The 23638-nt window shown below is 46.3% G+C and overlaps 1 protein-coding gene across 1 annotated transcript in view; it reads left to right on the top strand.

The window, feature by feature from the left end:
* Positions 1–352: 352 nt before the first annotated feature.
* Positions 353–23638, top strand: part of LOC119175053 (structural maintenance of chromosomes flexible hinge domain-containing protein 1) — a 274681-nt gene continuing 251395 nt past the window's right edge. Inside the window, exons 1-5 of the mRNA XM_037426232.2 lie at positions 353–609; positions 1218–1293; positions 12968–13044; positions 13301–13382; positions 14174–14256. Coding sequence (XP_037282129.2) covers positions 490–609; positions 1218–1293; positions 12968–13044; positions 13301–13382; positions 14174–14256 — 438 coding nt within the window. The 5' untranslated portion in view covers positions 353–489. The remainder of the gene's footprint in view (positions 610–1217; positions 1294–12967; positions 13045–13300; positions 13383–14173; positions 14257–23638) is intronic.

Below are 23638 nucleotides of genomic sequence, written 5' to 3'. Positions count from 1 at the left end.
CTAGAACAGTGAACATGCAAATATACCACCAACGTGCAGTGCTCGAAAGAAAGTTCTAGCTGCCTGGCTAACGTTTTCCATTGTAGAGTTAATATACTAAGTTTGTTTAATAACTTTGTGTTTTTTGTGAACTAAAATTATTGTGTACTAGAATATACCATATAAAAACGTTAGCAATGTTCAGCGTTCTTGTGATAAAGATCAATCCAAAGCCTCCAAGTTGGACGCGGCCAAAATCGTAGATGGCGCTACAGTGCACACTGTAATGGCGCTTCCTTGTTAGACGCGTCGGTTTTTACTTCGTCGGAAAATAGTTGCTGCGAGCTAAGTAAGTTTCTATTAGTGACGCCTCGCAATGAAAACACGCGCGCTCTTTCTGCTGTATTTACTACAGACCGGAAGGGATTAAAGACTGTGTAGGCGGGAAAGTGTCGTTCCCGTTTTTTTTTATTACTATTTTCAACGAAGACGTTAGTTGTGGAAAACAATATGGCCGCAGCAAATAAACAGTTTTTTGTTTACGACCGCCGGAAAAGCAATACACCAGAATCTGTGGTTGCCGTGGGGCCAAAGGATGACTACCTGGATCTAAGGACACGGATAATGAAGGTAGATACCCAAACTTCTTGAGTTTCAGCTCTTGCCATGACGTTAATCAAGCCGACTTAGGGACATGGCGTGTTGTTAATGTTTGTGTCAAAGCAAAATGCTGACATGTTTTATTACTGGCGTGAGAGGATGACTTCTTACGTGCCTCTCTTAACATCGGCGTAATCGCCGCGGCATAGTAGGCACGTTTTTTTTGTAAAAAGCAACGTGCAGCAATAGGCTTACTACCTACTGCTCATAGCGCTTCAGCATCAGGTAAAATAGAAATGCGATTCTCATTTCTCTCTGTTCCATCTATTACCAGACGGATAATACGCCTGGCTGGCGTATTATCCATCTCATAAATGTTCAATACTGCATTTGTTGGTGTGCACATCATCGCATTTATGATCGTTCGTACCGTGTACACAATATCACGTGCGATGAAACGGCGATCACGTCAGCAAGCAAATCTAGTTTTTAGCTTGTGACACTGTTTGACTGCCTTGATTTTTTTTACTACGTGTTCGACTTGTGGGTTCATGCTGTTTGCCCTCTGAAGTGCTCGAGTGGTAGAGTGCATACGCTGTTTTCTCTACGCGACCGATTAATGTGTCTTATTTTCGCAGCACTATGGGATTGCCTCCTCGGAGCCATTCGTTATCTGCACAACAAACAGGGAAGAGATTAGCAAGGCTACTTACGGTAAGAGTGTGCATGATGATTGATTACGTGCATCGGTTGCAAAAAAAAAAAGGGGGGTGTGGAGGGGATGTAGGAAAGTGATTTCATGCTAGTAATGCACCGAGGGACAAATATTGTGCTTTGCTTGACCTGCAGAAAACCTCGACTAGCGTGGACACCACTGTACATGTCTACACCATGTTAAAACTCAAGCAGCGTGTAAGCAGTATTACATAGTATGCTTAATTTAGCAAGTGTGGAAATGTTTTGTTAGCAGTGGGCTGATGGACAATGATTGAGGTTTTATTAGTATCAATACATTGAAATCAATACAGGTTATATGTAGATGAGAGGCCCATTGTCAAAGACTACAGCGGTACCTTTGGTTGACATTTCATCTCGAGGCATATGTAAAAACTGCGAATATGGGTAAAAAAAAACATCATCATCAGCCTGACTACGCCCACTGCAGGGCAAAGGCCTCTCCCATGATCGGCAAATCAACCTTGTCTTGTGCTTTTCGTTGCCACATTATGCTTGCGAACATTTTCATCTCATCGGGCCACCTAACTTTCTGTCTCCCATTTGCCTTCTCTGGGAATCCATCGAGTTAGCCTTAATCACCAGCGGTCATCCTGCCTACGTGCTACGTGCCCAACCGATGTCCATTTCTTCTTCTTGATTTCAAATGTGATATCCTTAACCCCGGTTTGTTTTCTCACCCACTCTGCTCTCTTCTTGTCTCTTAAGGTTACACCTATCATTTTCCTTTCCATCGCTCGCTGCATCGTCCTCAATTTAAGCTGAACCCTCATTGTAAGCTTCCAGGTTTCTACTCTGTAGGTAAGTACTGGCAAGGTGCAGCTGTTATATACTTTCGTCTTGAGGGTTAGTGGCAGATTGCCAATCATGATTTGAAAATGCTTGCCGACTATGATCCGCCCCATCCTTATTCTTCTAGTTACTTCACTATCATGATTCGGCTCCGCGATTACTACCTGTCCAAAGTAGAGATATTCCCTTACAACTTCCAGCGTCCTTCCACCTATTTCAAAGGGCTGTTTTCTGCCGAGACTGTTGCACATTACTTTAGTTTTACCTCAATTTTCAGACCTACTGTTATACTTTCCGTGTCCAGTTCTGAAATCGTGAGCTGTGACTCGTCCCCTGAGTTACTCATGTAGGCAATGTCATCAGCGAATCACAGGTTACTAAGATATTCTCCATTAACTCTTAGCCCTAACCCTTCCCTATCTAGGGTCCTGAAAGCTTCTTAAAAACGTGCGGTGGATAGCACTGGAGAGATCGTGTCTCCCTGCCTTACACCCTTCTCCGCCATCTTTGAGGACGTCTGTTGTTACCTTATCCTAACCAGCGGCTTTGCTTCTTTGCATTCCTTCTAGGGTTTTTCTTACTTCCCCTGTTGTTACTGGAAGGATGTCGAATTTCTCTGGGCTACTATTGTTTCTCATGATATCATCCTGGTTGTTTTGGCTTCTGTATTGCTCTCTCTAGAACTTCTCCGCCACCTCGACTATCCTATCCATATTGGTTATGACATCTTCCTTGTTCCTTAATGCATACATCCGATTTGTGCCTATGCACAAGTTTGCTTTCGCAGCTTTTGGCCTTCTGCCGCTTTTTACAGCCTACTCAATTCTCTCCATGTTATACCTTCTGACGTCGGCTACCTTGCGCCTATTGATTAACTTCGAAAGCTCCACTAGCTCTATTTTGTCGGTTACATTTGAAGCTTTTATGGTTTGTCGTCTCATAGTAAGATCTTTTGTCTCCTGACATAGTTTGCCAGTGTCCTGTCTAGTCACTGTACCTCCGACTTCCATTGCACACTTTTTGATCATACTATTAAGATTATCGTTCATTTTGTCAATGCTAACATTGGATTAACTCCTTTAGTGCCTCGAATATTCTGAAGCGAAACTGAATTCCTGCACTTTCGCTCTCACCGCTAATTTATTAATTGGCTTCTTGCATATCAGTTTTTGTCTTTGCCTTTCGACGTCTTCATAGAAGCGTTCAACCAAATGATCATCATGGCTTGATGTAGGTGCGTAGGCCTGTACAACCTTCATCTTGTGCCTTTTGTTAAACCTAATTGGGATACTTGCCACCCTCTCACTGATTCCATAGTATTCCTATATGTTGCCAGCGATATTCTTGTGTTTAAGAAACCCCACCCCTAGTTCTTTTTTGTCAACTAATCCACGCTAGCATAGGACGCGTCTGTTCAGCACTGTATAAAACTCACGTGTCCTCCTAACTTTTCTGAGCCCTATTACAACCCATTGAACACACTCTAATTCCATGAATAGGACAGCTACACTAGCCTAACTAGATAGCGTTCTAGCATTAAACGTAGCCAAGTTCAGTTTCCAATGGCAGCCTGTCCGGACCCAGAGATTTCGAGCACCCTTCGCTGCATCGCAGGTCTGACTGCCGTCTTGGACAGTTGCTTCGCAGATGCTGAGGACTGAGGGCCAAGGGTTAATTTCTGTAGTCATGGCAGGTAGTGGCAAAGTACTGCACCAGGGTGGCCAATCCTGCTCTGGTGAGGAAGTGCATTACTGGCAGCTGGTTGCCAGTGAAGCCGCACTCTGGGCCTCTTCTTTTTTCTTCAAACAATTGCTTCATTAAGTGTTTCAAGTGTCGGCTGCTGACCCGCAGGTCGCGGGTTCGAATCCCGGCTGCGGCGGCTGCATTTCCGATGGAGGCGGAAATGTTGTAGGCCCGTGTGCTCAGATTTGGGTGCACGTTAAAGAACCCCTGGTGGTCAAAATTTCCGGAGCCCTCCACTACGGCGTCTCTCATAATCATATGGTGGTTTTGGGACGTTAAAACCCCACATATCAATCAAGTGTTTCAAGTGAATATACTATTAGGAATGGTCCGGCATCTGCATTTTAGCTGAATTTTGTCATTCCATGCAATTTCATACGCTGCTACACTATTTCTAAGTAGGAAGTTCTGTTGCACTTTCTTAGCACTGTAGAATACCACCTGATCATCTGACTCGTAGCTCTCCTGGCCTTCTTAACTTTTTGAAAATTCATTTTTTTAACGCAGTTTTTAGCGCAGTTTTCAATGTCTGACCTTGGGAGCTTGGGTGGCTTAGTGCCCTGGATGACCCGCCTTCTCATGCGTTTATTCTAACTTCTTCTCCCTCTCACTCAAATTTGACATTGTTGGTTTCAATGTATTTATTTATTTATTTATTTACAAGTACCTTACAGGCCTCGCAGAGGCATTGTGTAAGGGGGTCGATACAAAGTAATAACAAATTGGGTAAACAAGTCAGTAAGAACAATGTAGTACGTCAACAATAGCAAAAATATGTTTAAGTACAGAAGTAGTCGTATGTATTCCACATGAATAGGTAAGTTTAAAACATGTAAAAGAAATGCAATAGCGTGTTTGACAGATCAAAATGAAGCGTAGTTAAACAGACTATGCAGTTTACCGTGCTGGTTTGGGTTAATGAACAAAACTTTAAACAACAGCCTCACTGTGATCATAAAATAAAAAGAAAAAGGGGATACATGAATCCTGGCAGTAAGTGGACCAGCTAAGCATCATCAGTGAAATAGTTGAGAAGATGCTCGCGAAATTTATTGTGATTACGCTGGAGAGCGACGCTGTTTGGAAGATCATTCCACAGTCGCATGGCACGCGGGAGTGACAAGTAGTTAGAAGCGTTAGTGGTGCCGTAGAGGCGGGTGTAGCTGAAGTCATTGTGCAATAAGTGAGAGGAAAGTTGTAATCGCGCTAGCGGTGATCGAGTAGCGTAGGCATATTTATGAAAGAGAGGCAAAAGCGCCATGTCACGACGAATTGCTAATAGATGGAGTGAAAGTTCGAGTTTTAGCTGTGTTAAACTGGACAAGTTGTTATAATTCCGCATGACAAAACAACAAGCTCTGTTCTGAATAGCTTCTAACTTCTGTATTAAATATTTTTGGTGAGGTGACCAAATGGATGATGCGTACTCTAACTGGGGCCGGACAAATGTTTGGTAGGCCTGTTTACGTACGTGAGGAGTAGTGGATTTTAGGTTGCGACGAGGATACCCCAATGATCTTGAAGCATCAGCAGAAATGGTAGTTATATGGTCGACCCAGGAATGATTTTGTGTGAGGTGAACGCCTAGATACTTACACCCTGTGGTACTAGCCAATCTGTTGTTACTGATGTGTCCGTAATGTCGGAGTTTCGCTGATTTCGAGTGGTCGCACTTCTACTTTGGCGTTTCCTGTCAACTGACGAGTTGCACGCACCTGTTTTGCGAAATAATGGACTACATTTACGTTATTGCTACGTTGAGCGTATACGTTGCAAGTGGTTGGAGTGCATGAAAAGTGAACGCGAAACGTTTCTAACTGCTAAAGAATAGACTGGCACTACCTTTAAGGCTGTATTCTATTCTGTTGGTGCATTGGAGTAGTAATTAAAATTCTGGTAAATAGATGTAGAAGTAGACAGTGGCCCTCAGTCAGATATACGTACTAGTAATTACAGCTATGGTTAGCCTAACAACGTAAAATATTCGATGAAAAGGTAACGAGCGAATTATTTCTAGTTCTATAAAGCGGCAAAAGGCAATGAAATCGTACGGAAGTAATGTCGTGTTTGTATCACTCACCACAAAGCGCCAGCTTGAGTTGCTAGACTCCGACGACTCTTGGCACCATGCTCACCCACAACGATAAGTTCACGCGACACGGACAATATAGATGGCATGCACTGATGTCACTGAAACCACTATGCTGGAGCACCAGCATGATAGGATCAGATATTTTTGATGCCAGCTTAATGCTATCGAAACACCATACGCAGGTTCCTTCATTATTCACGAACAGAGACCATCCTTCCACGTCGTTTTCTCTTAGATGCTACTTGTTTTTCATCAAAGCCGCCATCATGTAGTCCCAGTTTTTTTCAGAAGCTGCATCCGTGACATCATGTGCAAGCCATGTATAGCATCAAAATAAATATAAATGAAATCCGGTTGTCAGAAAGATTAACAATCGTTTAATAACTTGGAGATAAAATAATGAACAAGGTAAAATTGTTTTACTAAGTTAGAAAAGCAAAACACATCTAAGGAAATGTTAAATTGTATAAAATGATGGAGTTGTCACAATGTGGGGCTAATCATTCATTAGCATTTTTGTAACTTTCAGTTGCTTTGCTTAAGAACGATACAAGAGCAACAGCTTGTGCAATCGTCTTTGGTCACATTGAATGCAAACTGTGTTCTGCAGTCGTACTTGTTTCAAGCAGCTACTGCTTTCGTGGTGTCCAAAATAGATGAAGGTGGGAGTTCAAAAGAAATGTGCAAAGAATAGTACTAGGCAAGGTAACAATGCATGGACTTCTAAAGAGTATGAGGACAAAAATGTCAACCTTAATACTTTAATTACTCTGGTTAACATTCAGGTTTTTCTCATGGTCGTACATACCTGTCAACTCTCCCTACTTGTGTGGGAGACGTGAATTTTGACCTTGTCTCCCGATTGTATGAATGCCATCTCAAACCTCCCAAAAATGTGGCCACCACTGCTCTTTTTTTTTTGTTAATCGAGCATGTACGTTTTTGCTGCTACACCTGCAGTACTGCGGAAGAGCACTGGACACTCCATTTCACTATAACCATACCGTAGAGCACCGCCAAGCATGTACTGCTCATCTGGGTGAAGGCAAGCGTAATCTTTTGTGCCTGCCTTGGCCCCTCGCATTTTGTACGCTAGGCCTATGCAGCCTGCCTAGGTGCCAGGTTTGTTTGTTACGTGGTTGTATGAGTTGTCCTCCTAACCTCACTGAGCCCTATTATATCCCATTTAACATCCTCTAGCTCCTCGAATAGTACAGCTAGACTTCCCTCACTAGATAAGGTTCTAGCGTTAAAGGTTGCCAAGATCAGGTTCCTATGGCGGCCTGTCCGGATTCAGAGATTCTTAGCACCCTCTGCTGCGTTGCAGATCTGACCGCCGCCGTGGTCAGTTGCTTCGCAGCAGCTGGGGACTGAGGGCCGTGAGTTATTTGACGTATGCATGTGTGAGGTAGTGGCCAGGTACTGCACCAGGGTGGCCAATCCTTCTCTGGTGAGGGAGTGCGTTCCCGGCGGTGGTTACCGGTGAGGCCGCATCCCAGGCCTCGTAATGCAGTTCCATCACCACGCGGATTTTTTTTTTTATCCGGTTGGGAGCTGCGCGGCACCGGGATTTGAGCCACGGACCTTTTGCATGCGAGGCAAATGCTCTAACCACTACGCCATCGCTGCTCCTCAGATGAGGCCTATACGGTGCTACAGAATGGGCACGTCCTTTGCTATCGGGGCTTGGCTGACAGAAGAGAACTGGGAGAGGGGTTCCTAATTCACAGAAACGTAGCTGGCAACATAGAGGAATACTGTAGCATTAATGAAAGGGTGGTAGGTATCGTAATTAAACTGAATAAGAGATACAAGATGAAGGTGGTACAGGCTTACGCGCCTACATCCAGCCATGATGACGCTTCAGTTGAAAGCTTCTATAAACACGTGGAATCGGCAATGAGTAAGGTAAAAACACAGTATACAGTACTTATGGGAGACTTTAATGCAAAGGTTGGGAAGAAGCAGGCTGGAGACCAGGCAGTAGGAGATTATGGCATCGGTACTAGAAACGCCAGAGAAGAGCTACTAGTAGAATTCGCATAACGCAATAATTTACAGATTTTGAATATCTTCTACCGAAAACAAGGAAACTGCAAGTGGACATGGAGGAGCCCTAATGGCGAAAATAAGAACAAAATAGACTTTATAATGAGTGCACACCCAGGCATCATGCAGGATGTGGAAGTGGTTGGCAAGGTAGGATGCAGTGACCATAGAATGGTATGGTCTCGAATTCGCCTAGACTTGAGGAAGGAATGACCGAAACTGATACGCAAGAAGCCAATCAATGAGCTAGCACTGAGAGGGAAAGTACAGGAATTCAGAGTCTCGCTTCAGAACAGGTATTCAGCTCTTAGTGAGGAAACCAACCTTAGCATAGATACAATGAATGATAATCTGACGAGTATCATTACGGAGTGTGCAGTGGAAGTTGGAGGCAGGGTAGTTGGACAGGGCACTGGCAAGCTTTCTCAGGAAACGAAGAATCACATTAAGAAGCATCAAATCATGAAAGTCTCAAGTACAACAGACAAAATAGAACTGGCAGAGCTTTCGAAGTTGATTAATAGGTGTAATGTATCCGATGTAAGAAGGTATAACATGGAGAGAATTGAACACGCTCTGGAAAACGGAGGAAGCGTCAAAGCAGTGAAGAGGAAACTTGGGATAGGCAAAAATCGGATGTATGCACTAAGGGACAAAGAAGGCAAAATAACTACCAATATGGATAGGGTAGTTAAAATAGCAGAGGAGTTTTACAGAGATCTTGTACAGTAGCCGGGACAACCACGACTTTAATACTTTAAGAACTAGCAGTAACCCAGATGACACCCCACCAGTAATGATAGAAGAAGTCGGAAGAGCTTTGGAGAGCATGCAAAGAGGCAAAGCTGCTGGTGAGGATCAGGTAACATCAGATCTGCTGAAAGATGGAGGGACAGATTGTGTGAGAAAAACTAGCCACCCTGTTTACGAGGTGTCTCCTGACGGGAAGGGTACCAGAGTCTTGGAAGAACGCTAACATCATCTTAATACATAAGAAAGTAGATGACAAGGACTTGAAGAATTACAGACCGATTAGCTTGCTCTCTGTAGTATACAAGCTATTTACAAAGGTAATTGCTAACAGAGTAAAGAAAAAATTAGCATTCAATCAACCAAAGGAACAAGCAGGATTTCGAACAGGCTGCTCAACAATCGACCACATTCATACTATAAATCAGGTAATAGAGAAAGAGAGAGAGAGAGAAATAACTTTATTGGGTTGAAAAAGAAGGGGTTTAGGAGCTAGATGGGTGGGGCCCCATGTCCAAGGCTCCACTGGCTTGCGCCGCCTGCCGGACGTGGTCCAGGAGTGCTGGTTGCACCTCCGGGTCCGAGCTAGCGAGGAGTGCCTCCCATTGCTCCCAAGAGTTTTCCATTCTATACATACGCTGTAAGCGATCAAGTTCATTTGGCCGTTTAGCACAACTCCACGAGATATAGTAAAGGGTCGGTGGCGAGTCGCGACACCACGGACAATCACGCCCATACAAAGTTGGATGAATTTTGTGCAGTCGTAATAAATTTGGATAAACTCCCGTTTGAATTTTACGGAGGTCTATGGCGTCTTCCCCTTTAAGAGATTTGTGGGGGGCGCCATATTTCTGCCGCGTGTATCGCTGGTGAGCAAGAAGCTCTCGCGGAGCCATCCGAGCCGGGTCGTTTTCCTACTCCTTGCGAAAGCCGTCGTTGCTGGGTGGTGGTAACAGCGAGAAAGGCTGCTCCTCCGCTCGGTTCGTGAGCGCTCGAGCTAGAGCGTCCGCCCTCTCGTTACCCTCTAGGCCTGCATGTCCAGGGCACCAGACCAACCTATAAGTGTTGCTCAATTCGCTGCCTAAAAATTTGCAAATGTTTAATGGGAGGCGGCCTTTCGTGAATAGCCGGCACGCCTCTTGTGAATCTGAGAGTATGGTGATGTACGTCTGGCCGTCGCTGCGCTCTCGACTTTTAATCGCCAATGCGATGGCAAAACACTCAGCCTTGGTGATCGATGTAGTGTACAGTGATGCGCTGAACGCCATGCTTCTCGTGTCAGTGCTTACCATTGTGACGACGCAGCGCTTCCAGTTATACCTGGAAGCGTCAACGTATAGCATGTTCTCATTGCCTCTAACTAATTTTCTGATCCATTTTACTCGCTCCTCTCGCCTTTCGTGATGCCGCTCCTTGGTCATGCTTTTGGGGATAGGGGCGATCGAAATATGTCGTCGGACTGGGTCTGGTACGTCCACCAGCTCCTCGTCCAAGTTTTGGGGTTGGGGTGTTATACCCGCCCTCATCAGCATCTCTCTTCCCGACTTCGTCTGGCTGAGGCGGTTGCGCTGAGAGATCAATGTTGCTGCTTTCAGTTCAGCGTACGTGTTATGCAGGCCGATCTCGATGCTTCGCCGATGACATTGCATTGCTGAGTAACTCAGGAGACGAATTGCAACTCATGATTACAGAGTTAGACAAGGAGAGCGGAAAGGTGGGTCTTAAAATTAATCTGCAGAAAACGAAAGTAATGTACAACAACCTCGGAAAAGAGCAGCGCTTCGAGATAGGTAATAGTGCACTTCAAGTTGTAAAAGACTATGTCTTCTTAGTGCAGGTAAAAACATGGAGCCGAAACACAAGATTGAAGGAACTAGAAAAATAAGAATGGGGTGGAGTACATTTGGCAAGCACTCTCAAATTATGACAGGTAGATTGCCCCTATCCCTCAAGAGGAAGGTACACAACAGCTGTATTTTTGCCGGTACTTAGCTACGGAGCAGAAACCTGGAGACTCACAAAGTGGGTTCAGCTTAAATTGAGGACGATGCAGCGAGCAATGGAAAAAACAATGGTAGACGTAACCTTAAGAGACAAGAAGAGAGCAGAGTGGATTAGGGAACAAACGGGGGTTAAGGATATCTTAGCGCAGGTAAAAACGTGGAGCCGAACCACAAGATTGAAGGAACTAGAAGAATAAGAATGGGGGGGAGTACATTTGGCAAGCACTCTCAAATTAGGACAGGTAGATTGCCACTATCCCTCAAGAGGAAGGTATACAACAGCTGTATTTTGCCGGTACTTAGCTACGGAGCAGAAACCTGGAGACTCACAAAAAGGGTTCAGCTTAAATTGAGGACGATGCAGCGAACAATGGAAAGAAAAATGGTAGGCGTAACCTTAAGAGACAAGAAGAGAGCAGAGTGGATTAGGGAACAAACGGGGGTTAAGGATATCATAGCTGAAATCAAGAAGAAGAAATGGACATGGGCCGGGCATGTAGCGCGTAGACAGGATAACCGCTGGTCGTTAAGGGTAACTAACTGGATTCCCAGAGAAGGCAAGCGGGTTAGGGGTAGACAGAAGGTTAGGTGGGCAGATGAGATTAAGAAGTTTCCGGGTATAATTTGGCAGCAGCAAGCACAGGACCGGGTTAACTGGCTTAACATGGGAGAGGCCTTTGTCCTGCAGTGGACGTAGTCAGGCTGATGATGATGATGATGATGATGCATGGGAAGCTCAGTTGGAGTTCCTGGTCGATGTGCGGCTGATCTCCTGCCTTGGTTTGTGGCACTCGCAGTCACTAACTTGAGCATACAGAAGGGTGCGATGCAGTTATTTCCACCGTGCAAAATAACTCTCACTTGATGTCGACATTCATCATAACAGTGGGACATCACTAGTTGCACGTAATAAGGCAAGAAATTACAAGAGCTTGGTGGAGCACGAAGGCATTCTATGCTACCTCATGAATTGGTGGTCTGTTGCCGATGACACTGTGTCTAACTCTTCTGATGGGAGGCTGTTGGCAACGTGGTTTTCGTATTGTTTTCATGCGCAGGCAATTCTTGGACTCAATTTATCAGGAGAAAGAAGCACGTTGAATTCGATTTTTCAAAGTCGGAAAGAAAGAATTTATCGCACCTGCTTCAGCAAAGTAAAGCTGCCATTGGCAAGAATAATTTAATCTACCTTTCTTGGGATAAGCACGAGGTTTCGTCGTGAGTTTATTCGGGCACTATGTGCTCATTTTTTGTGCAAGGATGAATGCCACTGCCTATATTTTTAGTCTTTCAATTATGCGACGGTTTTTCGTGCTCCCCTGAAAGTCGTGTAATCGGGGTTTCACTGGGAGATGATTTAGATTCCAAACAAAAGTTTTGAAGAAATCCGATGTCTTCAAAGTACTCGCGGAGCGGATAATGACCCCCTCTCTCTTTCTCTTGTTTTGCCGTGGAGCGAAGTCCATGTATATACACTGCGAGAAGGGTTCTGAGAAAGCGGTCGATGTTATGGGCTGTGCCATGACTCGAGTAATAACCTTCTCCTCCAGTTCGGCTCGCTTTCAAGGATGGCCATTGCTTCGAAGTTTATCTGATGATCCAACGTCTCAGCATGTTCGGTGACTGCACTGCGCTCTTTGTAGAGCTTCTGTACATTGCTGGCATGTTGCTTCAGTCGTTCCGTTAGATTTTTCGTCTCGCCGATTTTGCACGAAATTTTGTGAACGACAGTGGGGGCCCTGTTCATTGTTGGCCGGTCTTTTGGGCAAGGGAGGAGGCGGCGCAGCGCACACGAAGGCACGTGCGCGATGCGAAACCCTTCCTTCTTGAAGATCCGCGCCAACATCTTGCTGGTTCTCTGATTGTATGGGACCGGTACGCGTTTCGGGGGGCTGCCAATTAAGGTTGATTGGGGTTTTCGTATCCTCTGTTGCTCTGCGTGGCGAGTGGCAGCTCGAATGGGGTTTCACTGTATGGCCAAGGGTATTCAGAAAACGCAAATATCTAAGGTGAAGATAAGGAACTTGTTAAACAGTGACTATATACTCTTGTCTCCATGGTATTTAATTTAATGCTGACAATGGTTAAGCAGCTCACCTGGTGTACTAATTTAATGCAAATGTTTCAAATATTCTAAGGCTGGGGAGCATGTCATTGGCATCTCCAAAAACATTGGTTTCAAGAGAAATTTGATCAGTTCCCAACTTTTTTTTTTTTTTTTCAGACAAACTTGAAGGAGGCGAGACCTTGTACGTGCTTAAGAACATTGACCAAGAGCTCACAGGACAAACGTTTCAGAAGGTGAGTTTGTCATATGCATAGCACTAATTCATAACAATGCTCGGCTACATACCTGACTGGCGCTTGCGTTGCTTGAATGACAGGTTCGTTCGTACCAAGATACTTCCATGTGCTTTTGTTGTTCATTTTATGCACTCGTTCTGGCTCTCCCTAGTTTTAAGTAAATGTTGGCACTGAATTGCACGTGATTTTGAAAGTTGTGAATTACAGGCTGTCTTGCAACATGACACTAAAAGTTCATTTTAATCCTCTGCAGGTGGAGTACCTGCCACATTATGACACCATCATCAAATCTGGCATGTATGAATACTATGCTTCTGAAGGACAGAATCCACTGCGTGAGTTGAGACAGCGTTCTTGGTCATGTGTGACCTCAAAGAATATCGTAATTTTACGCAGACATTTTGACATTTGTCTCAAGTCTAGCTTTAGTTTAGTAAGGGGTCCTCAAGTGCTTTTGTGCTGCAGTGCTGCAGGGCAAGTTTGCGTAAGTTGATTCATAGAAAGGGCTAACCCGTTGCATTCCAATACTTTTGCCATATTTATGGCTGCTTCGGTCTGAAAAGTTTCTTTTTGCTAGTTTCTGGTGCTGCAAAGAAATGCACTAGTGGTGCAAGAAAAAGGCAAGATGTATTTTTTCTGTGGCATTCTATGTTCAACTCCTTTAAGATGATATTTTATCAGTGTGTGGAAGCACACCCACCTTTTTTTTTTAGTTTTTTTTATCACCAGAAACAGTCTTATCTGGTGAAAGAAAACCCTTCATATACAGAATGAACTTCGCTTACCACTCATTAGGAGATGGTGCACCATGAATGGGGCGAATGCATGTGCATTGCAGCGATAAAACCCGCGAAATTCTCCTGCATAGATTCTGGGATGGTGGCTGAAAGCAGATTGTCAGACAGGGCTCTGCAATGGACCGAGAAGGGTTAGTGCACTTCACTGCTGGCAACAGCCGCATTGGAAGCAAAGGGAAGCATATAAGGGAAAAGTGTTACATTTCGGACATAGAAGCTTTGTACTTTGGAAGTTAGTCTGCCAAAGTGGGTGTGACGTGTACTGTTGACTGCCTTTTTTGTGGTTTTCTTTGTCTATTTTAATTACTTGTGACATTATTTTTCTTCAGCATACGCATTTGCAGAGCTCATTGACAATTCCCTGGCAGCCACGAAAAACAATGTTGGTAGCCGGAAAATTGAGCTGAAGCTGGTGAGTATTTGTCGTAGTTTCAGTGCATGTAATGGACTGGTCTTGCTGTCTGACAGCGACCAACAATTGTGTGCTAGTACTTATGGCCCTCTGCTTGGGCTGTTGCTCATAATAAATCACTGTGCTTGCCTGGATTACTGCACACAGTTTTGGGTGTAATGCATGGGCACAATACGTGGTACACCTACTTATGCGTAGAGCTCCTAGTTTGAAGCAAAGGGGCAAAGACGAGTTCAATAGTATGTGCCATGTATGTAATCCTTGCTCATTTTCTCAGAGCTCTCTCAACGTGAACACACACACATATATATATATATATATATATATATATATATATATATATATATATATATATATATATATATATATATATTATATTATATGGGGAGAGGTGTATACCGAACGGCTCGTTTTTCAGTGTTTTGACACAATATGATGATATGATGAGATCTGACAGACAATAATGCCAAGGAATGTATAGGGGCAGTTATTAGAACAAATGTAATGTAAATAAGAAAGAAAAGTGGGTGAGAAAATAACCAGCCGTGAGCATATATATATCTTGAAATACAACGGTTCAGCTGACGCTTTATTCAAGCAACAGCAAGATGGCACCGATGATGAAGATGAACGGGGCGAAGACTGATGATGGTTTTTAAAAGATGGTTAAGATGACGTCCAATGAATGCTTACACTAATTTCCCTCGTCGACGGAAGCGGCCAGCCTGGCCGCGAATTACGCTGGGGAACGCATACGATAGGGCTTGAGACGCGAAACGTGCACAATCTCTGTCCCGCGGCAGCGTTGCTCAGTGGGGACATGAACAGGTGTGACAAGGTAGTTCACCGGTGAGGTCTGTTCGACAACTTTGTAGGGGACAAGATAGCGTGACTCAAGCTTCTCGCATAAGCCAGGTGTTCGGGCAGGAGTCCACAGAAGTACATCGTCGCCAGGGCGGTAGAAAACGACGTGGTGAGTGGCATCATAACGATGTTTGCGATCTTCTTGGCTAGCTTCGGTATTTACACGGGCAAGACGACGGCATCGAGCAACACGGTACAGAAACTGGTCGCAAACGAATGGTGAAGAGTTGACAGGGCCAGAAAAGAATGAAACGTCGAGTGGTGATGTCGGTTGGTGTCCGTATACTAGGAAAAATGGAGAATAGCCTGTGGTTTGTTGAACTGACGTATTATATGCATACGTGACAAAGGGAAGTATGGCATCCTAATTGCGATGGTCCGGTCGGATATACATGGACAGCATGTCACACAGCGCGTGATGAAATCTTTCCGTTAAGCCATTGGTTTGCGGGTGATAGCTAGATGTTGTTTTATGAACTGTTTTTGATGCTTGAAGAACTTCACTGAGCGTGCTTGAAAGAAATGCCTTGCCCCGGTCACTCAAAAGAACACGAGGGGCTCCAAGACATAGGTAAATATCATTCAAGAAGAAAGTTGCTATTTCCGAAGCAGTTCCTGAAGTGATCGAGGCTATCTCAGCGTACCGGGTCAAGTGATCAACAGCGGTGGCGATCCATCTCTTACCGTCTGATGTAGTTGGAAGGGGCTCGAAGAGGTCAATTCCGACGACAACGTCTCCGATGGACAAGGAAATTGTTGTAGGGTCCCGACTGGAGCAGTTGTGGGCCGCTTGCGGTGTTGGCAAAGTGCGCACGAGGCAATATATTTAGCTACAGTCGTGGAAAGACCTGGCCAGAAGAATCGTCTGCGGATGCGCTCGTATGTTTTGTAGTAACCCAAGTGTCCTGACGTCGGGTCTTCGTGGGAAGCGCGCAGAACTTTAATGCGTAGTGCGCGTGGTACGACGGGAACCCATCAGTGGCCTTCCGGGTGGAAAATGTATCGATATAGCACATCGTCCTCCAACTTGAATTGTCGGGAGTTGTTTCCGGAGCCTGGCATTAGGGGAAGATGAAGCGCCGGTAAGCCGACCAATGATGTCAGTGCAGTAAGAATCGGGTCGCTGGTGAGTAGTAAGTACTGACGGACGGGTGGATGAAGGTAGGAAAGAAATGGCTGATATCGACGAGGCGTCCTTAGTATAGCTAATTTGACAAGGGGATGTGACGTGCGCCGAAAACTGCAGCAAAGGGCATCGTGACAAAGCCTCGGCATCTTGATGTTGTCTTCCAGTCTTGTAGATGTCGTCAAAGTCATAAGATTGTAATCGAAGAATCCAGCGGCCAACTCTTCTCGACAAGTTTTTGATTGTGGACAACCAGCAAAGAGCATGGTGGTCTGTCACAACAGTAAAATGTCGACCATGTAGGTACGGACGAAATTTTTGGATGGACCATACAACCGCCAAGCACTCTTGTTCGGTTATCGAGTACCTCTTCTCTGCAGAGGTCAGAGTGCGGCTTGCATACGCGACAACTTTCTCGCGAAAGGCATGGTCACGCTGGAGGAGTACGGCGCCGATTCCTTGTCCATTAGCGTCAGTGTGTAATAACGTAGGTGCCCTGTCATCGAAATAACCAAGCACCGGTGGGGATGTCAGTGCCTGCTTGAGTTCTTGAAATGAGGCTTCGCATTGATCATTCCTATCGAAGGAACCAGTACTGGCAAGGAGCTTGTGGAGAGGAGCGGCAATAGTGGCAAAGTTGCGAATGAAGCGGTGAAAGTACGATGCGAGTCCAAGGAAACTGCGTAGTTCTTTGGAGCGAAAGGGTCGTGGAAAGTTGTGGACTGCGGAAATTTTGTCAGGATCGGGCTGGATGCCATCTTTACTAACGAAATGTTCTAGAACTTTTATAGCTGTGTTGCCAAAATGGCACGTCTTTGTGTTTAGTTGAAGTCCAGCTTTGGAGAGACATGTGAGCACTTGATCTAGGCGTTGCAGATGATCAGCAAAAGTGGAAGAAAACATGGCGATATCATCGAGGTAGCATAGACAAGTTTTCCACTTGAGGCCACGAAGAACAGTGTCGATCATCTTTTCAAATGTGGCGGGAGCATTACATAGGCCGAATGGCATTACGTTTAACTCGTAAAGACCGTCCGGCATTGAAAAGGTGGTCTTTTCTTTGTCTGCTTCGTCCATTCGTATTTGCCAATACCCGGACCGAAAGTCAAGGGTGGAGAAGTATTGGGCGCCTTGCAATGAGTCAAGTGCATCATCTATACAAGGCATCGGATATACATCCTTTCGGGTAATCTTGCCGAGCGCGCAGTAATTAACACAAAATCGTACCGATCCATCCTTCTTTTGTACCAACACAACGGGTGATGACCAAGAACTGGTAGAGGGTCGTATGATGTTTCTTTTTAGCATATCGGTCACGTTCTCCTCGATGATATTGCGCTCGGCCAAGGAGACTTGGTAGGGACGAAGGCGTACAACAGTCTGACCGTCAGTGTCGATGCGATGGTGCGCAACTGTGGTCTGTCCTTGTGCCGAAGCATTGGCGTCGAAGGAGGCCTGGTGTTTCGTTAGCAAATTTAGCAACGCCTCACATTGAGAAGCAGAAAGGTCAGGATTTATCCCGGGAGCAAAGGAGGAGGAAGCAACAGACTGGGCCTGTTGTGGCTGAGCTGTCAAGGCGTCAAGAGAGACCAAAGATAACGGTTGGGTATCCACATAACATGACACTGCAGAACCTTGGGGTAGGAGGACAGGCTCTGGGGTAGGGTTCAGGCCAAGGGTTATCGCAGCACTGTCTTTGAACCACACCAGGCTGGAGGGGACTACAACGCCGCGAGTTAGACAGCTGCTGGAAGGGGTGATAAGGACGTCACCATTCGCAATATTCGGAGAAGTGATGGTGATGAGTTGCTCCTGACCCGGGAGCAGTATGGATTCGGAAGCTGTGAAAAAACGCAATGGTTTTTCGTCGACGCGTTCCCTGCAGTGATCGGTCTCGTTCATTTCGACTACACGTTGACGGCAAGAAATTAATGCAGATGCTGATGAGAGAAAGTCCCAACCTAAAATTAGTTCATGAGCACATGAAATTAAGACAGCGAAGGTGATGTGATGACGAATACCATTAATGAAGACGCGCTGTACATTGGGCCGATGGTCTAATTATTGCTCCATTGGCCCCAATCAAAGATGATCCAAGGTAGGGTGTCTTCACTTTCCGCAATCGAGAACACAAGTCGGCACGCATAACTGAAATAGTTGCTCCCGTGTCCACCAAAGCCAACACCCGCACACTTTACACAGTTACCAATAACATGTTTGACGGTCGTTTAGGAGGACTTGGGTCATTTCACCGCGATGAAGTTTTCCCTCCAAAAACTGCACTGTTTAGTTTTCTGATCGCTGGGCAGCCAGTTGAGAGACTGGCCGAAGTGGTGATACAGAGCGTCGGAGTGGCGAAGGGGAGCGTGGTCGGGATGCACGTGTATTGTTGGTCGTGTTAGAAATGCGCACACGAGACAGTGATCGGTGGTTGGAACGACTGTCGGCATAACGGTAGTAACCTCGAGCACATGTGTCGTCTCGTTCAAAAGCGGCATAACCACGACGTTCATCTTGCTGCCGACGTCGACAGACCCGAGAAATGTGTCCTCGAATTCCACAGTAGTAGCAAATAGGCCGTGGGGCCCGCCAGGAAGAATGGTAGGTTGGGTTCGATGGACGGGCGACTAGAGGTGCGAGATGTTTATGATCAGGCACAGGTGGTGGTACTTGAGACGGCGAGGGTTGCATTGAAGCGATCTGTGCATACGAAGCGGGTTGGGGGCATGGTGGAGCACGGTGGGTGCTTTGAAACGCTGACATTTCTTTCCTAATAATGCCACGCAGATCGCTAGAGGCGGGTTGAGCGGGAACGTTGTTAGGAGGTAAACTGTAGGCTTGCAATTCCTCACGAATTATGGCTCGAATGATGGATCGGAGCTTCATACTGTTTGCCAGGAGGTTCTCAGAGAAGTCGGGTAGCAGGCGGATTGGCTGCAAGGTATCAAGACGCTGGCATACAGAGACGACGTCAGAAACCGTCAAAGGGTTGTGCGCGACGAGGGCGTTGAAAGCGGTAGGTCCGATACCCTTCAGAAGGTGCCAGACACGATCACCTTCTGGCATGGTGTTGTCGATACGGCGGCAAAGTGCAAGCACATCCTCAATATAGGAAGTGTAGGACTCACCGCAATGTTGAACGCGTTCTGCCAGTTTCTTGCGAGCAACTTCTGAACGGACGGTCGGTGTGCCGAAAATGCGTCGGAGCTGGTCTTTGAAGGAAGACCAATCGGAACCACGTCTTGGCAACCTGAGAGACGTAAAACTGGACGCGTGCTAATTTAGATGCCTCGTTCCAGTTGTTGTAGACACCTACACGGTCATAGTTGTCGAGCCAGTCTTCGACATCTTCGCCAGGCAGACCGGAGAAGATAGGAGGCTCCCGAGGGGGGTTGTTGACCGGGCTAGGGTTGGCGGCTGGTGGTTGCGCCGGCGGGTGGTTCGGTTGGGCTTGCTTTTGTGCCATGGTGCTCTGCTGGCGTAAGCGACGTCGTGAACGGAGCTCTAGGAGCTGGCTTTGGATGGAGAGAGGTCGAAGAGATCGGGGAGCACCTTCTACCACTTGAAATACAACGGTTCAGCTGACGCTTTATTCAAGCAACAGCAAGATGGCGCCGATGATGAAGCGGTACGGGGCGAAGACTGATGATGGTTATTGACAGATGAAGAAGATGACGTCCAATGAATTCTTACAATATATATATATATATATATATTGTAACGGACTAGTAAAAGGTAGAGAAGGGGAGGAAGACAAAGAGTCTTGGCACGATTGCAGTGCGCTCACACACACACACAGTATATCCGCATTACAACAGACCTTCACAGTAAAGAGTATTTTAGTCTGTTGTAAAAAGAGTATGTAATATCCAAGTACTGTCACAACAGACTTATATGAAAACACTGAATGGGCCTGTTCTAACCAGAGAGAATGAGGAGTCTTATACAAATTTATTTGCAGTGGGGCATAAAAAAGTTGATTGGTCTGTTGGCTTTTTCCTACATGATTCCAAAATATCCTCACTGAAAACTACGTAGAAGTGCTGTAAATGTTATTTGTGCCTGACGAGGTGGTGAAAATCATCGTGGAAGTTGAAGGGTTCGCGGCGTCTTGCTGCCAAGGAAATGCTGCCAGCCAGTTGAACTCCAAAACCACACATTTATTAACACTAAAATAACACAAAAGCTACTCGATACATCAGTGCAGGCACACGCACTGCCCCTAACCTTCACCCCGCCGAGGCACACCCTTCCCGCGCTCACATTTAAATGTGCTAAAGACGTTGAAACATCACGCTCAAATCAACATAAAGAATTAGTAATAATGCCAATGCAATGTAGTGCATAATAAGTATGTGAAAGCTTAGGAGAGAGAGAGAATTAACTTTAATAAAGGTCCTGAAGGGGCCTGGGCACCCCTTACGGGGGCCAGCCCGGTGGCTCCGCCCATGTGGGGACTGGGAGTCGGAGCTCGCCAGCCACCTTTTGGGCCTTCTGGACGGCCTGGTGTTAAAGGGCCCTGTCGGGGCTCCTGAGGTGGTTGAACCAGTCGTCCTTGGTGGCAGGTGACCCGAAGCTAGCGTTTAGCACGGGACACTGCCACAGCATGTGACTTAAATCGCACCTTGAATTTTGGCATTTGGGGCATTCTGGCCTTATATCCGGTAGGTATTTGCTGCAGATATAGGGGCTGGGGTAACTGTGCGTTTGCAGCAGTCGAAGCGTTAATTGTTGTGCTTTATTTAGTGCTGAGTGAGGTGAGGGGAATTCCTTTCTAAATAACTTATAGTGCGAGCAAATTTCATGATATGATAGGAGCGGCTCCCGGTGCGTGTTGGTGTCCCCGGCCAGTGAGCCGGACCGCGACCCCCCGCGGCACGTAAGATCACGCGCGAGGTTATAGGCCAGCTCATTACCGTTGGGGACCCCTGGTTGAACGTTGATCCCTTCATGACCAGGGAACCAGTGGATATGCTTGTCTACAGTTATCTGAACAGTTGCTAGAACTCTTAATGCCGCCTGGCAAAGTGTACCGCGGCGGTATGCCAGTGCAGCGGGTTTAGAGTCGGTAAATATTGTGTCGCGCTGAGGGAGTGCTAGAGCAAGGGCAATGGCCACTTGTTCAGCCTCGCAGGCTTTCTGAGTTTTTACGGTAAGAGCATTAAGAGCTTTTCCGTCTGGGGCGACCGCCACAGCTGCAAAGTAGGGTTTGTCCATGTATTTGGCGGCGTCTACGAAAACGTCTGTCGCGTGTAGGTTGGCCGCTTTTAGTAAGGATTGAGCTCGTGCCCTTCTTCGAGCCTGATTGTGCACTGGGTGCATGTTCCTGTGGAAGGGTAGTACTGTGATTTTAGCGTGAAGGTGTTGCGGTAATAATTCTGCTTCGTTGACTTGAGTTGGGATAGGAAGACCTATGTGTGAGAGGAGTTCCTGACCCGCAGCTGTCAAAGACAGGCGCATGAGTTGGGACATTCTTTGTGCTTCGATGATTTCTTGGAACGTGTTATGTACCCCAAGGGATAGCAGGCGCTGCGTGCTTGTGGACATGGGTAGACCAAGTACTCGTTTTGTGCATTTTCGGATGAGGTTGTCTACTTTAGTTTCATCGCCTTTGCTCCACGGGTGAGCGCAGGCGACGTAGTGAACGTGGCACATTAAGAACGCATGAAAGATGCGTAGTAAGCTTTCTTCTGTGAGTCCTGCGTGTCTATTAGCGACGCGTCGGACGAGGTGCATGACTGCCTCAGCTTTTTTGGTGAGATGTGTGATGGTTAAGTCGTTTTTGCCATTCTCCTGTAGGGTAACGCCCAAAATTCGAACCGACGACACTATCGGGATAACCGAGCCATCTATTGTGGAGAGGTGTATGGTAGGTTCGGCTTTGGTGCGGCCGTACTGTGGTGGCAGAAGCAGCAACTCGGACTTAGATGCCGATAGTCTGAGGCCCGTGGGCTTTAAAATTGTTTGTACTGCAGTGACTGCTGCCTGAAGGCTCGCTTCAATTTGTCCATCGCTCCCTCCAGTACGCCAAATAGTAATATCGTCGGCATAGAGCGCGTGTTCTACGCCTTCGATGTGTCTCAGCTTTTGCGAAAGTTGCCTGAGGGCTAAATTGAAAAGAAACGGTGAGAGCACCGACTTTTGCGGGGTGCCGCGCGGGCCTAGGTTGTAGGTGTGTGACTTGAGATCCCCAAAAGTGTGGCCGTTCTGGCTCTTAGGAAAGAGCGGACGTATTCGTAGAAACGGCGGCCTAAGCCTGCCTCCTGAATCTCGTGTAGTATATGAGCATGGCTTATGGTATCAAAAGCTTTCTCTAAGTCAAGAGCTAGGATTGCTCGGAGGTCTTTGCTCCTTACTCTAAGTAACGTCTCCTGCAGCATGAGAAGTACGTCCTGCGTGGCCATAGCCGGCCTGAACCCTACTTGATTGAATGGGAAGAGGTGTTTTCGCTCTGAATATTTTGTGACTCGACGGAGAATGACGTGCTCCATGACCTTACCCACACAGGATGTGAGGGAGATGGGTCGTAGAGAGTCGAGTTCCAGGGGTTTGTTCGGCTTGGGAATGAGTATGACGGTCGCGGCCCTCCATTCTGGCGGGACGCTCCCTTGCTCCCAAACCTCATTCATGTGGGTGGCTAGTGATTCAATGTCATGGTCAGCCAGGTTGCGGAGTAGCTTGTTGGTGACTCCGTCAGGACCCGGGGCTGACTTACTATTGAGCTCTGCTATTACCGCGCGTATTTCAGCGCTAGTTATAGCATGCTCAAATGGGTCGTCTGCGGCCCCCGCATAAGGTGGATAGTCTTCATGTGAGGTAGGTTCTGTGCATAGATACCGGGCTGCTGTAGCATCTAAAATCTGTGCGTCGGTAAGTTGCTGTCCTCGCACTTTGTGTAACAGTCTATCTAGAGTTAGTCGTTGCTCTGACTTGGTGGGCTTGTCGCCGAGCAGATGCCTGAGAAGGTCCCATTTTAGACCTTTTCTCATGCGTGCGTCAAGCGAATTACACACCTCATTCCACTGATTGCGTGCTAGTGTGTGACTGTACTCTTCGATTTGTCGGTTGAGCAATGCAATTCTTTTTCGTAGCCTACGATTGAGTTTATGCATTCTCCATCTTTCTTGAAGACTTTTGTGAGCCTCCAGGAGATGTGCGAGGTGGCTGTCCATGTGGTCTATGTTGCGTGTTGTAGAAATATTTTTGGTAGCTTGTTTTACGTCCCGCTGTAGTCTCGCAAAGAGTTCAGAGAGTGAAGAGTAATGGTTGGTGTCTTGTTTGCGTATTTGCCTAAAAAAGTTCCAGTCTACTACTTTAAAGTCTCTGGGCTCGAGGCTGCCTATATTGACTGTTGTGCTACAGATAAAGTGATCGCTACCGAGGTTAGCTTGC

Source organism: Rhipicephalus microplus, chromosome 5 (assembly GCF_043290135.1).
Source record: "Rhipicephalus microplus isolate Deutch F79 chromosome 5, USDA_Rmic, whole genome shotgun sequence".
Classification (NCBI taxonomy): Eukaryota; Metazoa; Arthropoda; class Arachnida; order Ixodida; family Ixodidae; genus Rhipicephalus; species Rhipicephalus microplus.
Note: the sequence above shows the minus strand (reverse complement) of the source record. Positions and strands in the feature narration are given on the sequence as shown.